This window comes from Vombatus ursinus, unplaced genomic scaffold, assembly GCF_900497805.2.
Source record: "Vombatus ursinus unplaced genomic scaffold, bare-nosed wombat genome assembly UNPS02014841.1, whole genome shotgun sequence".
NCBI classification, from domain to species: domain Eukaryota; kingdom Metazoa; phylum Chordata; class Mammalia; order Diprotodontia; family Vombatidae; genus Vombatus; species Vombatus ursinus.
The window spans coordinates 21101263-21121674 of NW_020954619.1; the positions used below are offsets into that span (position 1 = coordinate 21101263).

Sequence of the window (20412 nt, forward strand, 5' to 3'; positions counted from 1 at the left end):
TCTGAGATTATGATTTAAAATAACTTCATTTTGAGACTGTTTTTTAAGAATTGTGTGACATTCTCTAAGACAGGGATGGGAAACCTACGGCCTCGAGGCCACATGTGGCCCTCTATGTCCTCAAGTGCGGCCCTTTAACTGAATCCAAACTTCACAGAACAAATCCCCTTAATAAAAGAATTTGTTCTGTAAAAATTGGACTCAGTCAAAAGGCCTCACCCAAGGACCCAGAAGGCCATATGTGGCTTCCAGACCTTAGCTTCCCTACCCCTGCCCTAAGATGTTCTCAAAACAATAATTGAAAGTCACCCTTTTTGGTTCTCCAACCATCCTCTGACTTACTGAAAGCTTCATATCTAATTTTACCTTTATCTCTTCATGACACCAGTGAGAGACGTGTCTGAACAATTTTTTACATTACCTGCTTATCTGGCAGTGTGATTTGCTGATTTTGGCTTAATTAAAATGTTTATCTCATGTTCTTGATCTTTTCTCTGAGAAACTATGATTATGTGTAAATGACAGGTGAAACACAGAAAATGATAGAATCACACAGAACTTTAGAGTTGAAAAGGACCTCAGAGGTTATTTAGTACAACCCCCATCTGAATTATGAATGCCACCAAGAGTATCCTAAACAAATAGTCATCTCACCTCTTGATTGAAGAATTCCAGAGATCGACTACTCCCTACACCCAGGGGGAGTCCATTCCATTTTTGGAAAGCACTGTTAAGAAGTTTTTCTTTACAGTGAACTAAAATCTACCTTCCTGTAACTTTCACCCATTGTTCATAATTCTCTCATTTACAACCAAGCAGAAAAAAAGTATTTTATCTCCCATGTGATGTTGTAAGCTAATAATTCCATTTGGGAATTGTCTGAGCCCCTTATTTTCCATTCCTTCTTCCTCCCCCTACCTACTATTCACCATTTTCACTATTTATTAATATAGTTACCAGCTCTGGTCCCAGACCAAGTCCTACTTGGTCACTGTTTGGGCCCTGATTGGCTCAGAATGAATGTAAATAACAATTATTTCTGTTTTGGCCAGAAACCCTGAGGGTCTTCCTCTCCCCAATCTTTTTTTTTTTAAGAGGCCATTCTTTGCCTCATTTTTTTAAAGCCGTAATCACTGAATGGGTGCTGCCTCAGCCAAACTGAGACCTGTTAAAGACCTTTGCTTGAAAAGGCCAAGGTCCCCCACTGCATCCTGGGCCATCTCCAGTTGTCCTGATCCATGTCTGGCCATTGGACCCAGATGGCTGCAGAGGTGAAAGTGAGGCTGTTGACTTTACACAACCCTTCCTCACTTAAATCCAATTCACTTGCATGTCATGGCGTCATGTCCCTGATGTCATGGTTCTCTTTTCAAGAATGAAGACAAATAGCAAGAGAGCAAGGAAAGATGAAACAGAATAATACATTGGACTTCTTATCAGTAACTCTTGAAAACATTTCTTCATGAGAATGAGATCCAAATTAAGGGCTAAAATAAATTGAGGGAACAAGGATCATAGTTTCTGTGTCTTTGTACTAGCCCTCTCCCTAATTAGCAGAGGTTGTCAACAGTAGTTGACATCTTAGTGTGTTGCACAGGTTAGCTAACAATGTAGATACTTCTAATAATGTTTGAACTAATGAATGAACAAATGGATTTAATCTAAAATTTGCAAGTTAAGAAATATAATCTTTTCTCTCCAAACTCTTTCCTCTTTTAACTACAGTATGATGCTGTTCGAATAAATCAACTTTATGAACAAGCCAGGTGGTCCATTCTCTTAGAAGAAATTGATTGCACTGAGGAGGAGATGCTGATCTTTGCTGCTTTACAGGCATGTATCAGGTTGTGGGCAAGTGGGCAAGGAGAGTTGGAGCCATGAAAAGAATCCATTGGAAAATCTATTATCATGCCAAATTGCTTAAAGTTTTCAATCTTGTGATTTTTTTTTCTCTTGAGTGAGGGTACAGAAAGCAGGGTTTGTTTTTGTTTTTGTTTTTTTACATTTTAAAATGGTCAGCAATTGAATAAGCCATTAATGAACTCCCTAGGAAAAACATCTCCAGGGCCAGATGGATTTACAAGTGAATTCTATCAAACATTTAAAGAAAAATTAATTCCAATACTATTTGGGAAAATAGGCAAAGGAGGAATTCTACCAAATTCTTTTTATGATACAAAGGTTGTGCTGATACCTAAATCAGGAAGAGCCAAAACAGAGAAAGAAAATTATAGACCAATTTCCCTAATGAATATAGATGCAAAAATTTTAAATAAAATATTAGCAAAGAGATTACAGCAACTTATCTCAAGGATAATACACTATGATCAGGTAGGATTTATACCAGGAATGCAGGGATGGTTCAATATTAGGAAAACTATCAGCATAATTGACCATATCAACAACAAAACTAATAGAAATCATATGATTATCTCAACAGATACAGAAAAAGCATTTGACAAAATACCCATTCCTATCAAAGACACTAGACAGCACAGGAGTAAATGGAGTCTTCCTTAAAATGATAGATAGTATCTATCTAAAACCATCAGCAAGCATTATATGTAATGGAGATAAGCTAGAAGCATTTCCAGTAAGATCGGGGGTAAATCAACAATATTTATTATCACCATTGTTATTCAATATTGTACTAGAAATATTAGCTTTCTCAATAAGAGAAGAAAAAGAAATTGAAAGAATTGGAATAGGCAGCTATCACTCTTTGCAGATGATTTGATGATATACTTAGAGAATCCTAGAGAATCAAGTAAAAAAATTACTTGAAATAATAAACAAATTTAGTGAAGTTGCAGGACATAAAATAAACCCACATAAATCATCAGCATTCCTATATATTACTAACAAAGCCCAACAACAAAAGATAGAAAGAGAAATTCCATTTAAAGTTACTGTAGACATTATAAAAGATTTGGGAGTCCACCTGCTAAAACAAACCCAAGAACTATATGAACAAATCACAAAACACTTTTCACACAAATAAAGTCAGATCTAAATAATTGGAAAAATATCAGTTGCTCATGGGTAAGCCAAGCTAATGTAACAAAAATGACAATTTTACCTAAATTAAATTACTTATTCAGTGCCATACTAATCAAACTACCAAAAAATTTATTTTATAGAGCTAGAAAAAACAGTAACAAAATTCATCTGAAAGAACAAAAAGTCCAAGGGAAATAATGAAAAGAAATGCAAGGGAAGGTGGCCTAGTTGTACCAAATCTTAAATTGTATTATAAAGCAGCAATCATCACAAGTACTTGATACTGACTAAGAAATAGAGTAGTGGATCAGAGTGGAATAGGTTAGGTACTCAAGACCCAATAGTCAATGACTATAGCAATCTACTATTTGATAAATCCAAAGACTAACTTCTGAGATAAGAACTCACTATTTAACAAAAACTGCTGGGAAAACTGGAAAATAGTATGGCAGAAACTAGGCATAGACCTACATCTTACACCCTATACCAAGATAAAGTCAAAATGGGTACGTGATTTAGATCTAAAGGCAGATACTATAACCAAAGTAGGAGAGCAAGGAATGGTTTACCTTTCAGATCTGTGGAGAAGGGAAGAATTTATGACCAAACAAGAGACAGAGAACATTATGAAATGCAAAATGGATGATTTTGATTACATTACACTGAAAAGGTTTTGCACAAATAAAGCCAATGCAGCCCCAATTAGAAGGGAAGCAGAAAGCTGGGAAACAATTTTTACAGCCAGTGTCTGTGATAAAGGTCTCACTTCTAAATATATAGAGTACTGAGCTGAATTTATAAGAATATAGGTTATTCCTCAATTGATAAATGGTTAAAGGATATGAACAGGCAGTTTTCAGAGGAAGAAATTAAAGCTATCTATAGTCATATGAAAAAATGCTCTAAATCACTATTGATTAGAGAAATGCAAATCAAAACAACTTTGAGGTACCATATCACACCTATCAGATTGGCTAACATGACAAAACAGGACAATGGAGAAGATGTGGGAACACTAATGCATTGTTGGTGGAGTTGTGAAATGATCCAACCATTCTGGAGAGCAATTTGGAACTATTCCCAAAGGGCTATAAAACTGCATACCCTTTGACCCAGCAATACCACTTCTAGGTCTGTATCCCAAAGAGATCATAAAAACAGGAAAAAAACCCACATGTACAAAAATATTCATAGTAGCTCTTTTTGTGGTAGCAAAGAATTGGAAGTTGAGGAGATGCCCATCAATTGGGGCATAGCTGAACAAGTTGTGGTATATGAATGTAATGGAATACTATTGTGCTTTAAGAAATGATGAGCAAGTAGACTTCAGAAAAACCTGGAAAGATTTATATGAATGGATGCTGAGTGAAATGAGCAGAAGCAGGAGAACATTGTATGCAGTAACAACTACGTTGTATGACGACTGACTTTAATACTTAGCTCTTCCCAGCAATGCACGGATCTAAGACAACTCCAAAAGTCTCATGATGGAAAATGCTATCCACATCCAGAGAAAGAACTGTGGAGTCTAAATGTAGATGCAGGCATACTACTTGCTCTCCTTTTCTTTTGTTGTTTTGTTTTGTTTCTTCTTTCTCATGGTTTCTCCCATTAGTTTTAATTCTTCTTTATATCATGACTAAGGTGAAGATATGTATAATATGAATGTATAAATAGAGCCTATATCAGATTGCATGCCTTCTTGGGGAGGGAGATGGGGAGGGAGTGGGAGAAAATTTAAAACTCAAAAGCTTATGGAAGTGATTGTTTAAAACTAAAAATAAATTTTGAATGGTCAGCATAACTCACAAAAAATAGTATATCTGTATAGGTATACATATATAAGTGTATATGTACATATATCCATATATGTATACACACAAATATATGTGTGTATGTATGCTCACTTCAAGAATCTGTGGGTGCTCCTTCCACTAAGGGAGATTACAACTTTGCAAATGGTCTTCAAAAATTGTTGTGGCTGAAAAATTCACCAACAGTTGTTGAGCCTCTCCAAACTAAGCTAAGCAGGTCTTTTGGACAATAGACATAGTCCATCAATGGATGTATAGTTGAAATCATTATAATTTGGTCAGGCCTTTGTTTTGAGCCTTTTCAGAATCGATGGTCACATGCCTATCATGATAAAGCATCATGGTAGGGTTGAAGTACGAGTCACACATGTGTATATATGGAAGCATTATTCTTTCCATGCTAGTATCTAAAGAATTCTTCCCCTGACAGCAGGAAAATTGACTAGAGAGAGTGGTCAATTATGATTTGATAGGTTTTAAGTAATAGTTTCCAAAAATCTCAGAATGACTATATAAAAGGATTATTTTAAACTCCCTGCATATTTCAAAGAATGTTCACTGTTGGTAACTATTTGATATTGAGATGAGGCAGAGATTAGCAATATAAATTTTGGATGCTAAAATAATATTTTTGTGTTTATGGCATTTTAAAAATTTCATCTTTTTTTTTAAAGTATCACATAAGCAAATTGTCATTGTCAGCAGAAACTATGGATTTTACAAATGAGTCTGAAGTGGATGAAGTAGAAGCTGCCCTCTCTAACCTGGAAGTCACATTAGAAGGTGGAAAATCAGAAAACATTTTGGTATGAGTTTCCCTTATGTGAAATGATCTCAAAATAATGACTATGTTTTTATACCTAATTGATTCTTGAAATTGATTATTCCATTTTGTTTTAGAACATTTAACCTAATTTATCAAAAGAAAAAAGTTCTCACTCTAGGTGGATTTAAATTCATTTTTCTGATCTGTGTACCTGGGAGATAAAAGACTAAAGCTCTGTCTCTTGGAGGTGACACTTTGAATGGAATTGAGAAATTCAGGATTATTTGACCACAAAAATAATTCGCATGATTTTCAAATGACTCAACTATTAAAATGAGGCCCAATTTTCAGACAGACACAGTGCTGGAAGAGTACTATCTACAGAACCTCTGTTTTTCTGTTTCTGTGATAAATAATTCTTTGGGACGAGATCCTAAAAATTATGTGAGAGCACATAATAATCATTCGCTGTGAGTTTTTTCTGCTAGGTTACTTACTCGTTGGGTCAAAAAAGACAGCATTTCAGATAGGCAAAATGTAGCATATGTATAAAGTTATTCAAAATGTCAGGATTTTTAAAATTGTATTTTTCACTTGGAAAATGATGTCCCCAACTCGTTCCAATAAAAATAATATGGCCTAACCAAAAAAAAAAAAAAAAAGGAAAGAAAAGAAAAAAGTTCTGGATCTTGGGTAAACCCATCACTAAGACCTGAATGCACTTTCACAGATAATAGATATATACATTTAGAGGGCTAATAGCCACAACAAGGAGTAAAGTTAGGCACTGAGAATAGAAAGACAAAAAAAAAAAAATGAAACATCACAGAGCTCTTCTACTGGAGGATCTGGGGGTTGGGGAAGAACACAACACGTGCACAGATAAATGTAAGTTGAGAGGGACAGGACACTAACGGGCACTCAGAGAAGGCATCATGAAAGAAGTGGTATTTGGGCAAAGCCGTAAGAGATTATAACAGGCAAAGATAAGAGTAGATTCCAGGAATAAGGCAATAACTTGTGCGAAGGCACACACATGACAAAGGGATTGTCATATCTAGGGAACACTTAGGAATTTAGTGTAGGTGAATCAGAGAGTTCCACAAGGAGAGTAATAAAAAGACAGCATAGAGTAGTTCAAAAAGTGCTGGACTTAGGTTCTGAAGACCTGAGTACAAATCTGGCCTCAGACCCTTACTAACTAGGTGAACAGGGCAAGGGACTTAACCTCTCACAGCTTCAGTGTCTTTATCTGTAAAATGAAGTTAATGGCCCCTACATCAGGTAGTTCATAGGGTTGCTGTCAGGATAACTGTCAGCCTTAAATACTATCTCGATTTGAATTACTATTTTTAAAGGTAGGTTGGAGTCATGTTTGGAAGGCCTCACATGCCCAGGCTGAGGAGTTTATATTTTATTCTAGAGGTAATAGGTAGACACTGGAAGTTTTGAACAAGAGAAGGATGTGCTTAGATCTGTCTATTTGGAAGAATGTTTTGACAGCTGGGTGGAACATTGGTTGAAGAAAGGAGAGAGTTGAAACAGGAAGACCAAATTAGAGGCCATTAGTAATCTAGGGGAAAGGTGATAAGGGCCTGAATTAGGGTCACAGCTATATGATTGGAGAGAAAGTGGTGGTTATGAGAGACATTAAGGAGATAGAATTGATGAAACTTAGCAAGTGATTATGTTTTACTGTTGGCAGAATTCTTTTTTTTTTTTTTTTTTTTTTGGTGAGGCAATAGGAGTTAAGTGACTTGCCCAGAGTCACATAGCTAGTTGCAGAATTCGCAAAGTATCGCATCTCTTGTTAAGGAAGGGGAAGGGAGCAAGCATTTATTAAGCACTTACCACGTGTCAGGCATTGTGCTTAGTGTTTTACAAATATTGACTCGTTTCATTCTCACAACAACCCTGTGAGGTAGTTACTATTGTTATCCCCATTTTACAGATAAAGAAACTAAGGCTGATGTATCAAGTGACTTGCCCAGGATGGTACAGTTAGTAAGTGTCTGAGCTGGGATCTGAACTTCTGTATCTAGGCCCAGTACTCTGACCACTGTGCTGCCTATCTGGCTCTAAGGACCAATTAATTAATATGGTGGATAGACAAAGCACTGGACCAGGAATCGGGGGACACGGCTCTGAAACTATGTGTGATTTGTGGCTAGTCACTTAACCTGTGTTTGATTCCTCTTTTGCAATATTAGACTAATTTGACAACATTTGCCCTACCTACTTCAGTGACTTTCTGTTAGGATTAATTGAAATAATGGACTGGCATATTATAAAATGTTTCAAAACCGTTTGAAGAGGAGAGAGTTAAGAAGTTTGAAACACACAGAACAAACTGTTAAGCGCTGTAAACAAAAAAAATCTCTAGTAAAATTTCATTCCTTTCGGCAACGCTTCAGCCAACAATGGGATCACTGCTCCTACTTGATTCGGTCATTGACTTTCTACTACCTTTTGTTGGCCTTCTTTATCTTAGAAATAATTATAACCTTAATGATATTGACACATGATGAGAGAGGAAGTGAGCTGTTTGCAAACAATTACTGACCTATAAATAGTAAGAAGGAGAAAGAAAAAGCTCATAACTGTGAGATGATAAGAATTACACATTTGGTAGGTGTATGCACACTTTCTTAATCTAAAAACTTTAAATGGGAAGATCCGTTCAACAAACATTTATTAAGTGCATACTGTGTACAAGACAGATGAGAATAATAATTGGCATTTATATAGCAGTTTTAAAGTTTGTGAAGCACTTTTTACACATTATCTCACTTGGACCTCAAAAGAATCCCATGAAGAAGGTTTGGCAGGCATTGTTATGCCCATTTTACGACGAGGAAATGGGTTCAGGGAGGTTATATGACTTACTGTTGCCACACAGCTGATAAGCATCAAAGATTCAATTTAACCCAGGTCTTCCCTCACCTCCAAGTCTAGTTCTGAACCCAAAACTGTTTAAATTAGTGTCATAGAAAAACAAACACCTGAGAAAAAATATATGCCAAACAAATAAATTTAGAAAACTTCCATTGTACCCACTTAAGAAATGAATGTGAAAAAATTGTCTCTGATACTACATTGAAAATAGAGTTACCATGTTGAGGAGTACTGATACTTAATTGGAAACTTAGTTGATTCGAAATGGAAACCCCAGTGCCACTATTCCCATGGATCAATGTGGCACTCTATATTAAACTTAAATCGTAGTTATACGGTAAGGTAGAAGGATGGCAGCTGGATGGCTCAGTGGATAGAGCACTGGGCACGGAACCAGGAAGACTCATCTTCATGAGTTCAAATCTAGCCCCAGACACTTACTAACTATGTGACCCTGGGCAAGTCACAAAACCCTGTTTGCCTCAGTTTCCTCATCTGTAAAATGAGCTGGAGAAGGAAATGGCAAATCACTCCATTATCTTTTGCCAAGAAAAACCCAGATGGGGTCATGAAGAATCAGACACGACTGAAACGACTGAACAGCAACAAGGTGGAAGGAGCACTGGCTCTGCCATCTGAGGACTTGGGTTTAAATCCTTCTGACATTTATTACCTATATGACCTAGGGCAAGGGCAGGTCACCAACACCTTCCACCCCTCATCCCATCTGCACCCTGGGTCTTGTGAAATGGGGAAGTTGGACTAGACAGTCTGATTTCCCTTCTAATAGATGTCATTTAATTTAATCTAATGTAATGTATTTAATTCCACTAAATGCTATGGACACAAAAACACAAGTGGAAGAATCATTCTCTCAAGGATCTCACATTCTATAAAACAACATTTATCATAGGGTCATAGATATGGAGCTAAAGGAGCTTCAGGGGCCGTCTAGTGCATCCCCTCATTTTATAAATGAGGAAACTGAGGATCAGAGAGGTTAAATGAATTGACCCAAAGTCACACAGGTAAGAGGTAGGATTGAATTTGGATACTGCTTCCCGTATACATAAGCATATGCAAAATAAATAAACTTGCAGGGACTAAGAAAGGCTTTATTTAGAACAGGGGTTTTTAGCCTTTTCATATATATATATAATGTTATACATATATATGTCCATTGGCATAGTGATTCACAGTGAAACCTGTGAACCCTTTCTTATAATAATGTTTCTAAATGCACAAGATAGAGAGGATTATATTAAAGTTGTTCAGTCGTTTCAGTCGTGTCCAACTTTTCGTGACTCCTTTTGGGTTTTCTTGGCAAAGATACTAGAGTGGTTTGCAATTTCCTTCTCCAGCTCCTTTTACAGATGAGGAAACTGAGGCAAACAGGGTGAAGAGACTTAACCAGGGTCGCACAGCTAGTAAGTATCCGGGACTGGATTTGAACTTGGGAAGAGGAGTCTTCCTGACTCCAGGCACTCTATCCACTACGCTACCTAGGTATCCCTATATTGAAGTACAGTTATCAAAATATTTTTGAGGGGCAATTAGGTGATACAGTGAATGAAGCTCCAGCCTTGGAGTCAGGAGGATCTGAGTTCAAATCCGGCCTCAGACACATAACACTTAACCCCATTGCCTAACCAAAAAAAAAAAATTTTTTTGAAAATAAAAATAAAACAAGTTCAAGTTAAAAACCCTTGATGTAGAAAGTGTATGCCTGATTTGAGCCTTGAAGGAAACCAGGAATTCCAAGAGGTAGCAGTGAGGAGGGAATATATTCCATGCATGAGGGATAGCCAATAGAAAGTCACAAAGATGGGAGGTTGAGTGTCATGTATGAAGAAGAACAAGTAGGCCTTGCGGCCGGCTGGACCACAAGTGTGTAGAGGATAGTAATGTTTAAGAAGACTGAAAAGGTAAAAGGGGAATAGCTAAGAAAAGCTTTTAAATGTCAGAGAAATGTCTATTAGGACCTTGAGTTTTGGATCTCTGGTCCCGTAACTAGCATTCCTTCTCACATATTGCCTATATTGGAAAGAAAACATGAGACAGTAGTGCTTTTTGTGTAACTTGGTCTTTGGAATATTGTTCTATGAAGTGAAATAATAGACTTTTTCATTTTAAAAGATGCACTTACTTGTATTGTGAAATGGATTTTGAACAGTTTGTTTCGTGGTATTAATCTGATCCACTAATGTTGATTTCCTGTGTAATTTAGAGATCATTTAAAAACAGAATTTCAAAATGTTAAAAATATTGGGCAATTATTGAGTCATTTTGAAAAATATTTCTAAGTTTACTTTTTTCCTTAACTTTGCTTACTTATTAAGTGTTTTTTAACTTGTGTGAAAAATTCTGCCAGTTATAAAATTACTGCTGTTAAAAAGCTGTGTTCTTCTCCATAGGAGGACATTACCGACATACCAAAGCTTGCAGACAATCTCAGATTATTTAGGTGAGTAACTGAAATGGTTACATAGAAGAACCAAGAAATCTTTGGTAATCAAGGTTTATGGATAAGGAATTCTTTGATATTTAATGTCCAAACCCAGCCCCATATTAACAAAGATGAATCATCAACTCTGTATTCCCCTGAGCACCAATCAAGGCCCCAAATGGAAGCTAGGGTTATATACCACAATTAGGGGATCAAATCACTGTGGTGTTTTGAGCTTTCATGCTATTCTTTTAGGTATTTTTCAACTAGACACCACTGGAGTAATATTGAATAAGTGGTAGTCCTACTATAGTAATTAAGTGATCAAAATTAGTTACATGAAAGGTTTTGCCTTAATTTTGAGAAACAAAGGGTCCAGTGGAAGGGAATGAGTGTTGCACTTCAGAGAGTTGTATGATTTTATCTGTCTCTGAATTCAGATAACCTTCACTGTCACCCCATGTAAAGACTTGCTAGGTTGTTGGGGAGTTTTTCCTATAAAAGAAATGATTGTCAAGTCTGTGATAATGTTAAAGGAGTGTTAAGATGAAAGAAATGAGACTTCTTTGAAGTTATATCAGTTACTTATGCCATATTATGATTTGTTGATTTTTCTCAGCAAACAGACTTAGAGCGCTTAACTTCAAAAAACAAAAAAAAATCACCGAAACACTGGCAGGTTTGTTTATAACCAAGTCAAAGGGCAAAGGAAAGACTTTCAAAAAAAGGTTCAATGAATGATAACACATAAATGTAACACAAGTGTTCAAAGGGTGTTTTCTTATATTGTGTTTCTGATACTGAATTACAGTATTTTGTAATTCTGGACATGGATTTATATAGGTATAATCCTGTTTCCCCCTTTCTCACAAATATGCTGAAAAACAAAGTTATAATTGAAAACACAGTTCTCTAGAGATTAGTTTGCTATATTCATTAGCCATGTTAGAGGTCTAGATTATCAAAAACCGAAACATTTACCTATGATTTTTTTGGTAGTTACAGAATTATGAGATAGTATTTCAAAGTGGTTAGAGAGGGCAAGTGCTGATCTGCTTCAGTAGAGATAAATTTCTCAGCCTGTTAGTTTCCTATATGATAGAATCAGGAGTTCAAACTAAAAAAGAAAAAAGAAAACAAGTCACAATATCACAAAATTTCAAAGTCTCAGAAGTCTATCCCATACCTGAACAAGAATCTCCCAAACAACATATGTATTCAATATTTTCTTGAAGATTTCCAGTGAAGGTGGGACCATTTACCTCCCAATTCACTTTGGTGGATTTGTATAATTGTTAGGAAGTTTCTCCTTACATTAAACTCTAATTTGCTTCTTTTTAACTTCAATTTAACAAGCATACATTAAGGACCTACTATACAGCACAGTTCTCTGCTGGGTACACACACACACACACACACACACACAAAATACAACCATTCCTACCTTCAAAGAGCTCGAATTCTATTGGCAGAATACTATCTGTATGCAAGGAAGTATCTGCCACATTCATCCTCCTTCTGCCCTTGAAGGCCAAGAAGAACAAATCTCATCCTCCTTCTAAGTGGTAGTCATTCAAATGTTAGAAAAGAACTATCGTGTCCACACCAAGTCTTTTCTTCTTCAGGCTAAACTTTCCCATCTGCTTATGTTCTCCAGGCTCTTCCCCAACTGGGAACCCTCCTATGGACCCACTCCACATTAGTGCCATAGAATCATAGGATCATAGGTTTAGAGCTACAAGAGACCTTGGACTTTTGACCCTCTAATTTTAAAGAAGAAGAAATTGACCTAAAGAAGTTAAGTTAATCAATCAGTAAATATTTATTAAGTGTCTACATGTGCCAGACACTGTGCTAAGTGCCAGGGATACTAAAAAAAGGCAAAAGATAGTCCCTGACCTCAAGGAACTTACAGTCTAATGGAGAGATATGATGCAAATAAATATATGCAAAGGTAGCTACAAACCAGATAAATAGGAAATAATTAGCAGAGGGAAGGCACTGGAGTTAAGAGGGCTTGGTAAGGACTTTTTGTAAAATGTAGGATTTAGTTGAGATTTAGAAGAAGCCAGGTCACTAAGGTAGTAAGGAGCAGAGCCAAAATTCAAACCCAGATGCTCTGGGACCAGAAGCATCAACTCTGTTCTGCATCTATTTATCAATGTCTTTCCTAAAACGGGCCACTCAGAACTGATACTGTTTGACAGAGGTAGCCTGACTAGGGTATAGCACTACAGGGCTGTAATCTCCCTATTTCTACTTTTCTTACTTCAGCCTAATACTATATTAGTTTTATCTTTTGGCTGCCATATCATACTTTTAACTCATATTGAGTTTGCTCTCTATTAAAACCCCCATATCTTTTTCAGATAAACTGCTACCTGATCATACCTCCCCAATCTTATACTTATGAAGCTGGAATTTTTTAAACCAAGTATAAGACTTTACAATTATCCCTCTTACTTTAATCTTTATTTTTTAAAACATATTTTTATGAAGATGACAGACATTAACAATTATAAACATTTTCTTACATTAAGAATACAAATGGTAGGGGCAGCTAGGTGGCACAGTGGATAGAGCACCAGCCCTAGAGTCAGGAGGACCTGAGTTCAAATTTGGCTTCAGACCCATAATATTTCCTAGCTGTGTGACTCTGGGCAAGTCACTTAACCCTAATTGCCTCACAAAAAAAAAAAAAAGAATACAAATGGAGACTTGCTTATGACATTGTGGAATTCTGTTATTTTAGCTTAGTGGTTTTTTGTTTGTTTTTGTTTTTAATATACATTAAATTTCACGAGGTAGTTCCAACACTGCCCTCATTGTCTGTATCCCCCTGTGAACTTCCTTTTACTTTCATACAGAGGCAGCTGTAAGGGTATGGAGGGACAGCTAGGTGGCATGGTGGATACAGCGCCAGGCCTGGAGTCAGGAAGACCTGAGTTTACTTGTAGCCTCATACAGTTACTAACATAAGTATGACCATTGGCAAGGTACTTAACCTCTATTTGCCTCAGTTTCTCCATGTGTAAAACAGGGATAGTAATAGTACTTATCTTCCAAGGATATCGTGAGAATCAAATGAAATAATAATTGTAAAGCACTTATTACATTGCTTGGCACACAGTAAATACTATGTAAATGTTTGCTATTGATATTAGCCATTATTGCATACATACGTATATACACATGTATTTGATGTTTTATTAACATTTTTTTCTACTTTTTTTGGAATCACTATCACAAACCTTGCCTTGTAACAATTAAGTACAATTAAGCTAAACCTACCACCTACTCATTGGCCCTGTTTGAAAATCTATGCCTCGTTTTGCACCTCTAGAATCACCTCTCTGTCAACAGATCGCCATCAGTCTTTTCAGAGTCATGAATAGTCATTACATTGAACATGGTTTTTAAGTCTTTTACAATCATTTTCTTTTACAATGTTGTAGTCATTGTATAAGTTATTCTGTTTCTGCTCACTTGATTCTGCAGCAATATGTACAAGTCCCACCCCTACCCCCTGGTTACTCTGAATACTCCCTTTTCTTTCAGAAATACTCGGTTACAACCATATACCATAATTTGTTCAACCATTTCTCCACTGATGGGAATTCACTTTGTTTCCAGTTGTGGTTGTGTGTGTGTATGTGTGTGTGTGTTTTAAAATTTGTTGACAGAAATTGCTATTACAAATGCTTTTGTGTAAGTGGATACACAGTGTGTATGCATATTGTGCATGCAATAATATTTTACATTTTTCTTTCCCTCTTTCTTTGAGTTCTTTGGGGTTTGTGTGTACTAGCAGTATTGCTAGGTGAGCAGTAACTTTTTTGGCCAGAGTACCAAATTGGTTTTTTTGCATGACTGGATCAATTCACAACTCCACCAAAAGGGCATTAATATGCTTGTCCTATCACAGCTCCTCCAACTACTAACATTTTTCATTTTTGTCATCTTTGCCAATCCAGTAGCACTTCAGGGATGAGCCCCAGGGTTATTTTAATCTACATTACTCTTATTTTTAGTGACTTGAAAGATTTTTTTCATAAATTTGTTGATAGCTTGTCTTTTATGAACTGTCTGTCCATATTAACTGTTATCTATTGGGAAATGGCTCTTGTTCTTATGTATTTGTTTTCAATATCCTATATAACTTATACATCAGACCATAAACTTTATAGGGAAAACTTAAAGAGAAATTTTCTAGATTCAAAATATTATTCTACCCTGTCAAGATCCTTTTGGATCCTGTAATCTTTTGTTTTATTTTTTCTTCCTAGCTTTGTGTTATCTGTGCATTTGATTAGAAGCCACTTGTGCCTTTATGCATTTATTATCCAAGTCATTAATAAACATATTACACAGCATAGGATCAGGCATATATCCCTGGGACACTCTTCTGGAGACTTCATCCCAAATTAACATTGAGCCATTAATGACTATTCCTGGGATCCAGTCATTCAACAAGTACTAAGTTCACATAATTATGCAATCATATTTCCTGTTCCTCTTTATATCCTCCAAATGTCTCATTAAAATGTAGGCAAATGGGGCAGCTAGGTGGCGCCGTGAATAGAGTGTTGGCCCTGGAGTCAGGAGGACCTGAGTTCAAATTCAGCCTCAGACCTTTGATGCTAGCTGTGTGACCCTGGGCAAGACACTTAACCCCATTGCCTAGCCCCCCCCAAAAAAAATGTAGGCAAATGATATGTCAGGATCACAAATTTAGATCTTGAAGGAACAAACAGTCTAGACCTTTAATTATGCAGTAGTTGATTGAGACCCAGAGAGGTTACATGACTTGGACTAGCCTTGGACTAGCCTGGGGTCGCACAGGTTATAAGTAACTCAGGACCACTGACCTCAAATACAGGTCACTTTTTGCTGTACTGTGTTGCCACCCTACAACATTCTCCTTATTTACTAGCTAATAAACAAGATTGGGGCTTGACGGATTCCTAATAAAGCTATGTGAGCACTTCATGATCACCACCATGTCTTCTTCTAAATATTCATTAACTATCACTTAAATAAATATAAATGCATATGTTTGTGTATATATTTATATATATATGTGTGTGTGTGTGTATACATATACCTATGCACATATACATATACATATATATTATAGGGATAATAATTATATATACATATATATATGTATATATATATAAAATTTTTAAGAATTTTGCCAGGAGTGAAAGGTTACTGGCCTATTCTTGACAGATTCAGTCATAGATCTTTTGGAAAATTGAGACATTGACCCAGCTCTAGTATGCTGAAGAACCTCTGGCAACCATTGGTAGTATTCTTCCATTTGGCATTGTATATAATTCATAGTATCTTTCTCACATTTCTCCTTTCTATCGCTTCTTTTCCAGTTTCCTTTTACTTACCCATTTCTTTCTTTTCCCCTGTCTAGTAGCACCCCCGGAATTACTTCATACTGTTGGTGATCCTCAGGGGTCCAAGGGCTGCTGGCCGTTGCTTAATGATTTTTCAAAACAAATATGTCTTCTAAAATTTGAGATGTTCACATCTTGGCCAGTGCTACCTTTTAAAAATTAATTATTAATTGAAAAATAATATCATTTTAGGCTGAAGTAATTTCCAATGTTAAATGTGTCAAGTAGAAACTAGCAAACTCCCTCATTTTTGTGATGATTATCACAGTTTTGTACTGTTCTCATGAATATTATTTTCTATCTAAGAACTTCCAAAAATCACCAGGTATATGTATTTTCATACAAAAACCTGATTTCAAGTTTTTATAGATAAATTGGTAGGCAGCTGGATATAATTGAAAAAGAACACCATCTAGAGTCAGAAGACTTGTATTCAAATCCTCAATCCCAGGTCTTGTACTAACTGTCTGTGTGACTGAGCAAACCATTTAACCTCTCTAGCCCTCAGTTTCCTCATCCATAAAATGAGAGTGCTGGACTAAATGGCCTCATTCCATCTCTAAATTCTGCAATCCTCATATTACAAAATGATTTAATATATTATAAATTGTATGAAAGAAGCACTAGAGGAGAGTATCTTTCTTTTTTAGTATCCTGTTCAAAATTATATGTGCATTTGTTTTTCTTGAAACCATTAAGCTATTATTCTTTCATTTTCAGATCCAAAAAACTAACATTAAAAACTTTCAAACAGTATTGGTTTGTGTTTAAAGACACTTCAATAGCCTACTTTAAAAATCAAGACCTTGAACAAGGGGAACCACTTGAGAGACTATATCTTAGAGGTAAGAACATTCAATGGTGAATTGAATTATTGTCATTAATCTAACAAATTAAAGGTAGAAGGGTCTTGGAAACTAAGAGATTTAGTCCAGTGGTAAAATTATTTTGCATGAGTGTGAAGTGTATGTTTCATCCCTACCCAAGTATAATCTGCTTGAAGGTCCCATTCCACATAGAGAATAAGCCTTTATTGTGGTACTATAAACTCTTCAATCTAAAATCCTGTTTATTTAAAAGTCTCTATTAATCAGTATTTCCATACATCTGGGGAAAAATAATCAATGTTCCTAACAATGATGCTAAGGTGCTACAAGATCCTGAAGTGCCTTTTGACTAATTAACGCTTAAATTTAATTCAGGATAGTTTTAGCATTAAGTGTTTTTATTGTATTGCAGTCTGTTTGAAAACTGGTAATTCATGTAGGGCATATATGACACTTTCCTCTCTCTTAGGGATGAAATAGGTTCTTAATAATTGTTAAATGATTGAATAATAACACTGGTAACCAAACTGTTTGATTAATCGTAAGAATTCATTTCCTTGCCATACTGGATGAAAGTAAACTGTGCTTGATTTATTTTAGAGTTTGTATTTTTAATAGTGTATATGATTTGAGGTTAACAATCTCTAACAAATTAAATTGCTAATATATCTAAAGCAAATAGTGGGGTAATGAATAATTTTGCTTTCTCAATCAATTACTAATGACTCCTTCAGATTAAAAAAAACTTTGAAAATCTATTTTCTGTGCTCCATGTTTCTTTTTTTGTTTTTGTTTTTTTGCTTTTTGGTGACGCAGTCGGGGTTAAGTGACTTGCCCAGGATCACACAGCTATTAAGTGTCAAGTGTGTGAGGCCAGATTTGAACTCAGGTCCTCCTGACTCCAAGGCCAGAGCTCTATCCACTACACCACATAGCTGCCCCTTTGCTCCATGTTTCAAGAAAAAAACCTGAGGACAACTCTAATATTTTATTTCAACAAGTGCTAAGTACTTCCAACGTGCCAAGTACTGTGCCTTAGGTACTGGAGATATAAAAGTAGCTAAAATATAGACCTTTGTCTTAAAAGGCTTATAATATAATGAGAGGAATTTTAAAGTGAAATAACTGATATATGAAAAGAGTGAGGAAAATGTGAAGTTTTAACAAAAATGTCATAAATTTGAAAGGGAGAGTTCATATGCAAGTTATGAAGGGATCAGAGAAAGAGATTCAAAAAGGAGGTGTCTTGATTTCATCTTGAAAGGGAATTTCAACAGACAGTGATGGGGAAATCCATTCTCGGCATGGGGAAGCAGCATGAGCAAAGGGAAGGGCAAAAATGGAGAACAGAGATTAGACCATACAATTTGGCTGGAATAAGTCATGACATAAGAATAAACACTTAGGTTGGGGTAAAAATGTAGAGACCAATCTTTTGCCTCTTTTTGTGTCCCCAGTATTTATACAGTGCCTGGCCTATAATAGGTACATAATAAATGTTTATTGACTGACTGACCTTGAAAGTCAGAATCAGGAGTGTTTATATTTTACTGAGAAGGAAATAGAGAGCCAGTGCAGGTTTTTGAATGAAGAGGTGATGTGATCAGAACAAATTACCCTAGTAGAAGTATTAAGTACAGACTAGAGAGAAGTTAGACTGAAGATCCACAGACCAGGTTGGAGGCTATTACAAAGTCTAGGTGAGTAGAAATAGGAATCTAAATTTGAGGCAGCTACAATGTGAGTGGAGAGGTGCAAGGAGAATCACAGGAGAATCCATGGGACCTGGCAGCTGATTGGATTTGAGGGATAAGGAAAAGAAAAGAGCTAAAGAAGAATTCAAGATTATGATGCCCCTGGATAACTGGAAGGATAATAATCCCATCAATAGAATGAGAAAACAGAACCGATTTTAAGGGGATAGTGTGAGTTCTATTTGGTCGTATTTTGAAGTGTTAGGAGTACATCCAATTGTATTCAGCAGAAAGATGTGGAATTGGAGCAACTGAGAATGGGGAAGAACAAATATAAATTTGGAAGTAATCTGCATAAAAGTGTTAAATGAAGACGTAGGAATGGATGAGGTCATAGAGGGTGAGAATGAGGAGAAGGCCAAGGACCCGCAACAGACAGAAGAATGACCGGAAAAGTAAGACAGCCATGAGAGTATAGCATCATGGGAGCTGAGGAAGGAGAACGAGTACCAAGAAAAAAGATGGTCATCCACCAATATCCAGTGCTATCAAATACCAAGGAAGATGAGGGCAATAAAGCAGAGAGGGGGCATTATGTTTAGAATTCATTAATGCCTTGGGAGAAATCCATTTCAATAGAATGTAAGGGTGGAAGCTGGGTTAGAAGGAGCTGAGAAGGAAGCAGAGATAGTAAGCATAGGCTTCTCTTTTTAGAAGTTTGGCAATGAATGAGAAGGGTAAAAGTATGTTAGATTGAGAAGCAGAATCAAGGAAAGGTTTTTTTTTTTTAAATAAAAGAGTACTAGATATGTTTGTTGACAAAAAGGAGTCAGCAGAGAGAGAGAGAGACACTGAAGATTCTCATAATGATGATAATTCACATTTCTAAATATTTTATGGTTCATAAAGCAAAAAGGAGGAAGAGGGCCATCTTTCCTTTTAAGGTGCAGTGGATGGAGGGGACCATGAGTAAGGACACAGATTTAAAAGGAACTTGAGAGACGTTCACTGATGTGATGACTTTAATCTTTTTAAATAAGATAGGGCTAAGTTGAGGTTATTTGCTAGGAGAGCAAGTTGGGGATTTAAGGAGAGAAAGTTGGCTATGCTGTTGTTGGGAATAGTAAATAATTGATGAATAAATGGATTAATGTACAAAGAGGGCCCGGTTGAAATTAAATAGCAGAAATCTGTAGTTAGCCTAGTCAGCATTTCATGATTTCTTCCAAGAGGGATCAGCATCTTGGAAAAGAGCAGATATGAGAGGAGTAAAAGACCAAGAGATTGCAGTCATGGAGGATTTATGAGGTAAAGTAAATTTGAGTGATATTAGGATTTAAGGCATGACTAAGCTTATAAGGAACTTCATAATTAATAATCCACACCCTTTTCTTAATGTATAAAAGTAAATCCTCAGAAATCAACTGCTTTCCCTGCCCTTTCTCATTAGGCTGTGAAGTTGTACCCGATGTAAACGTATCAGGGAGAAAGTTTGGAATCAAGTTGCTAATCCCTGTTGCTGATGGTATGAATGAAGTATATTTGAGGTGTGACAATGT

At 36.2% G+C, this 20412-nt stretch overlaps 1 protein-coding gene across 1 annotated transcript in view; it reads left to right on the top strand.

The window, feature by feature from the left end:
* The window catches only part of FERMT1 (fermitin family member 1), a 62745-nt gene that overhangs the window by 25697 nt on the left and 16636 nt on the right, over positions 1–20412 (top strand). The window contains exons 7-11 of the mRNA XM_027840426.1: positions 1726–1833; positions 5489–5620; positions 10890–10939; positions 17053–17177; positions 20304–20410. Coding sequence (XP_027696227.1) covers positions 1726–1833; positions 5489–5620; positions 10890–10939; positions 17053–17177; positions 20304–20410 — 522 coding nt within the window. The remainder of the gene's footprint in view (positions 1–1725; positions 1834–5488; positions 5621–10889; positions 10940–17052; positions 17178–20303; positions 20411–20412) is intronic.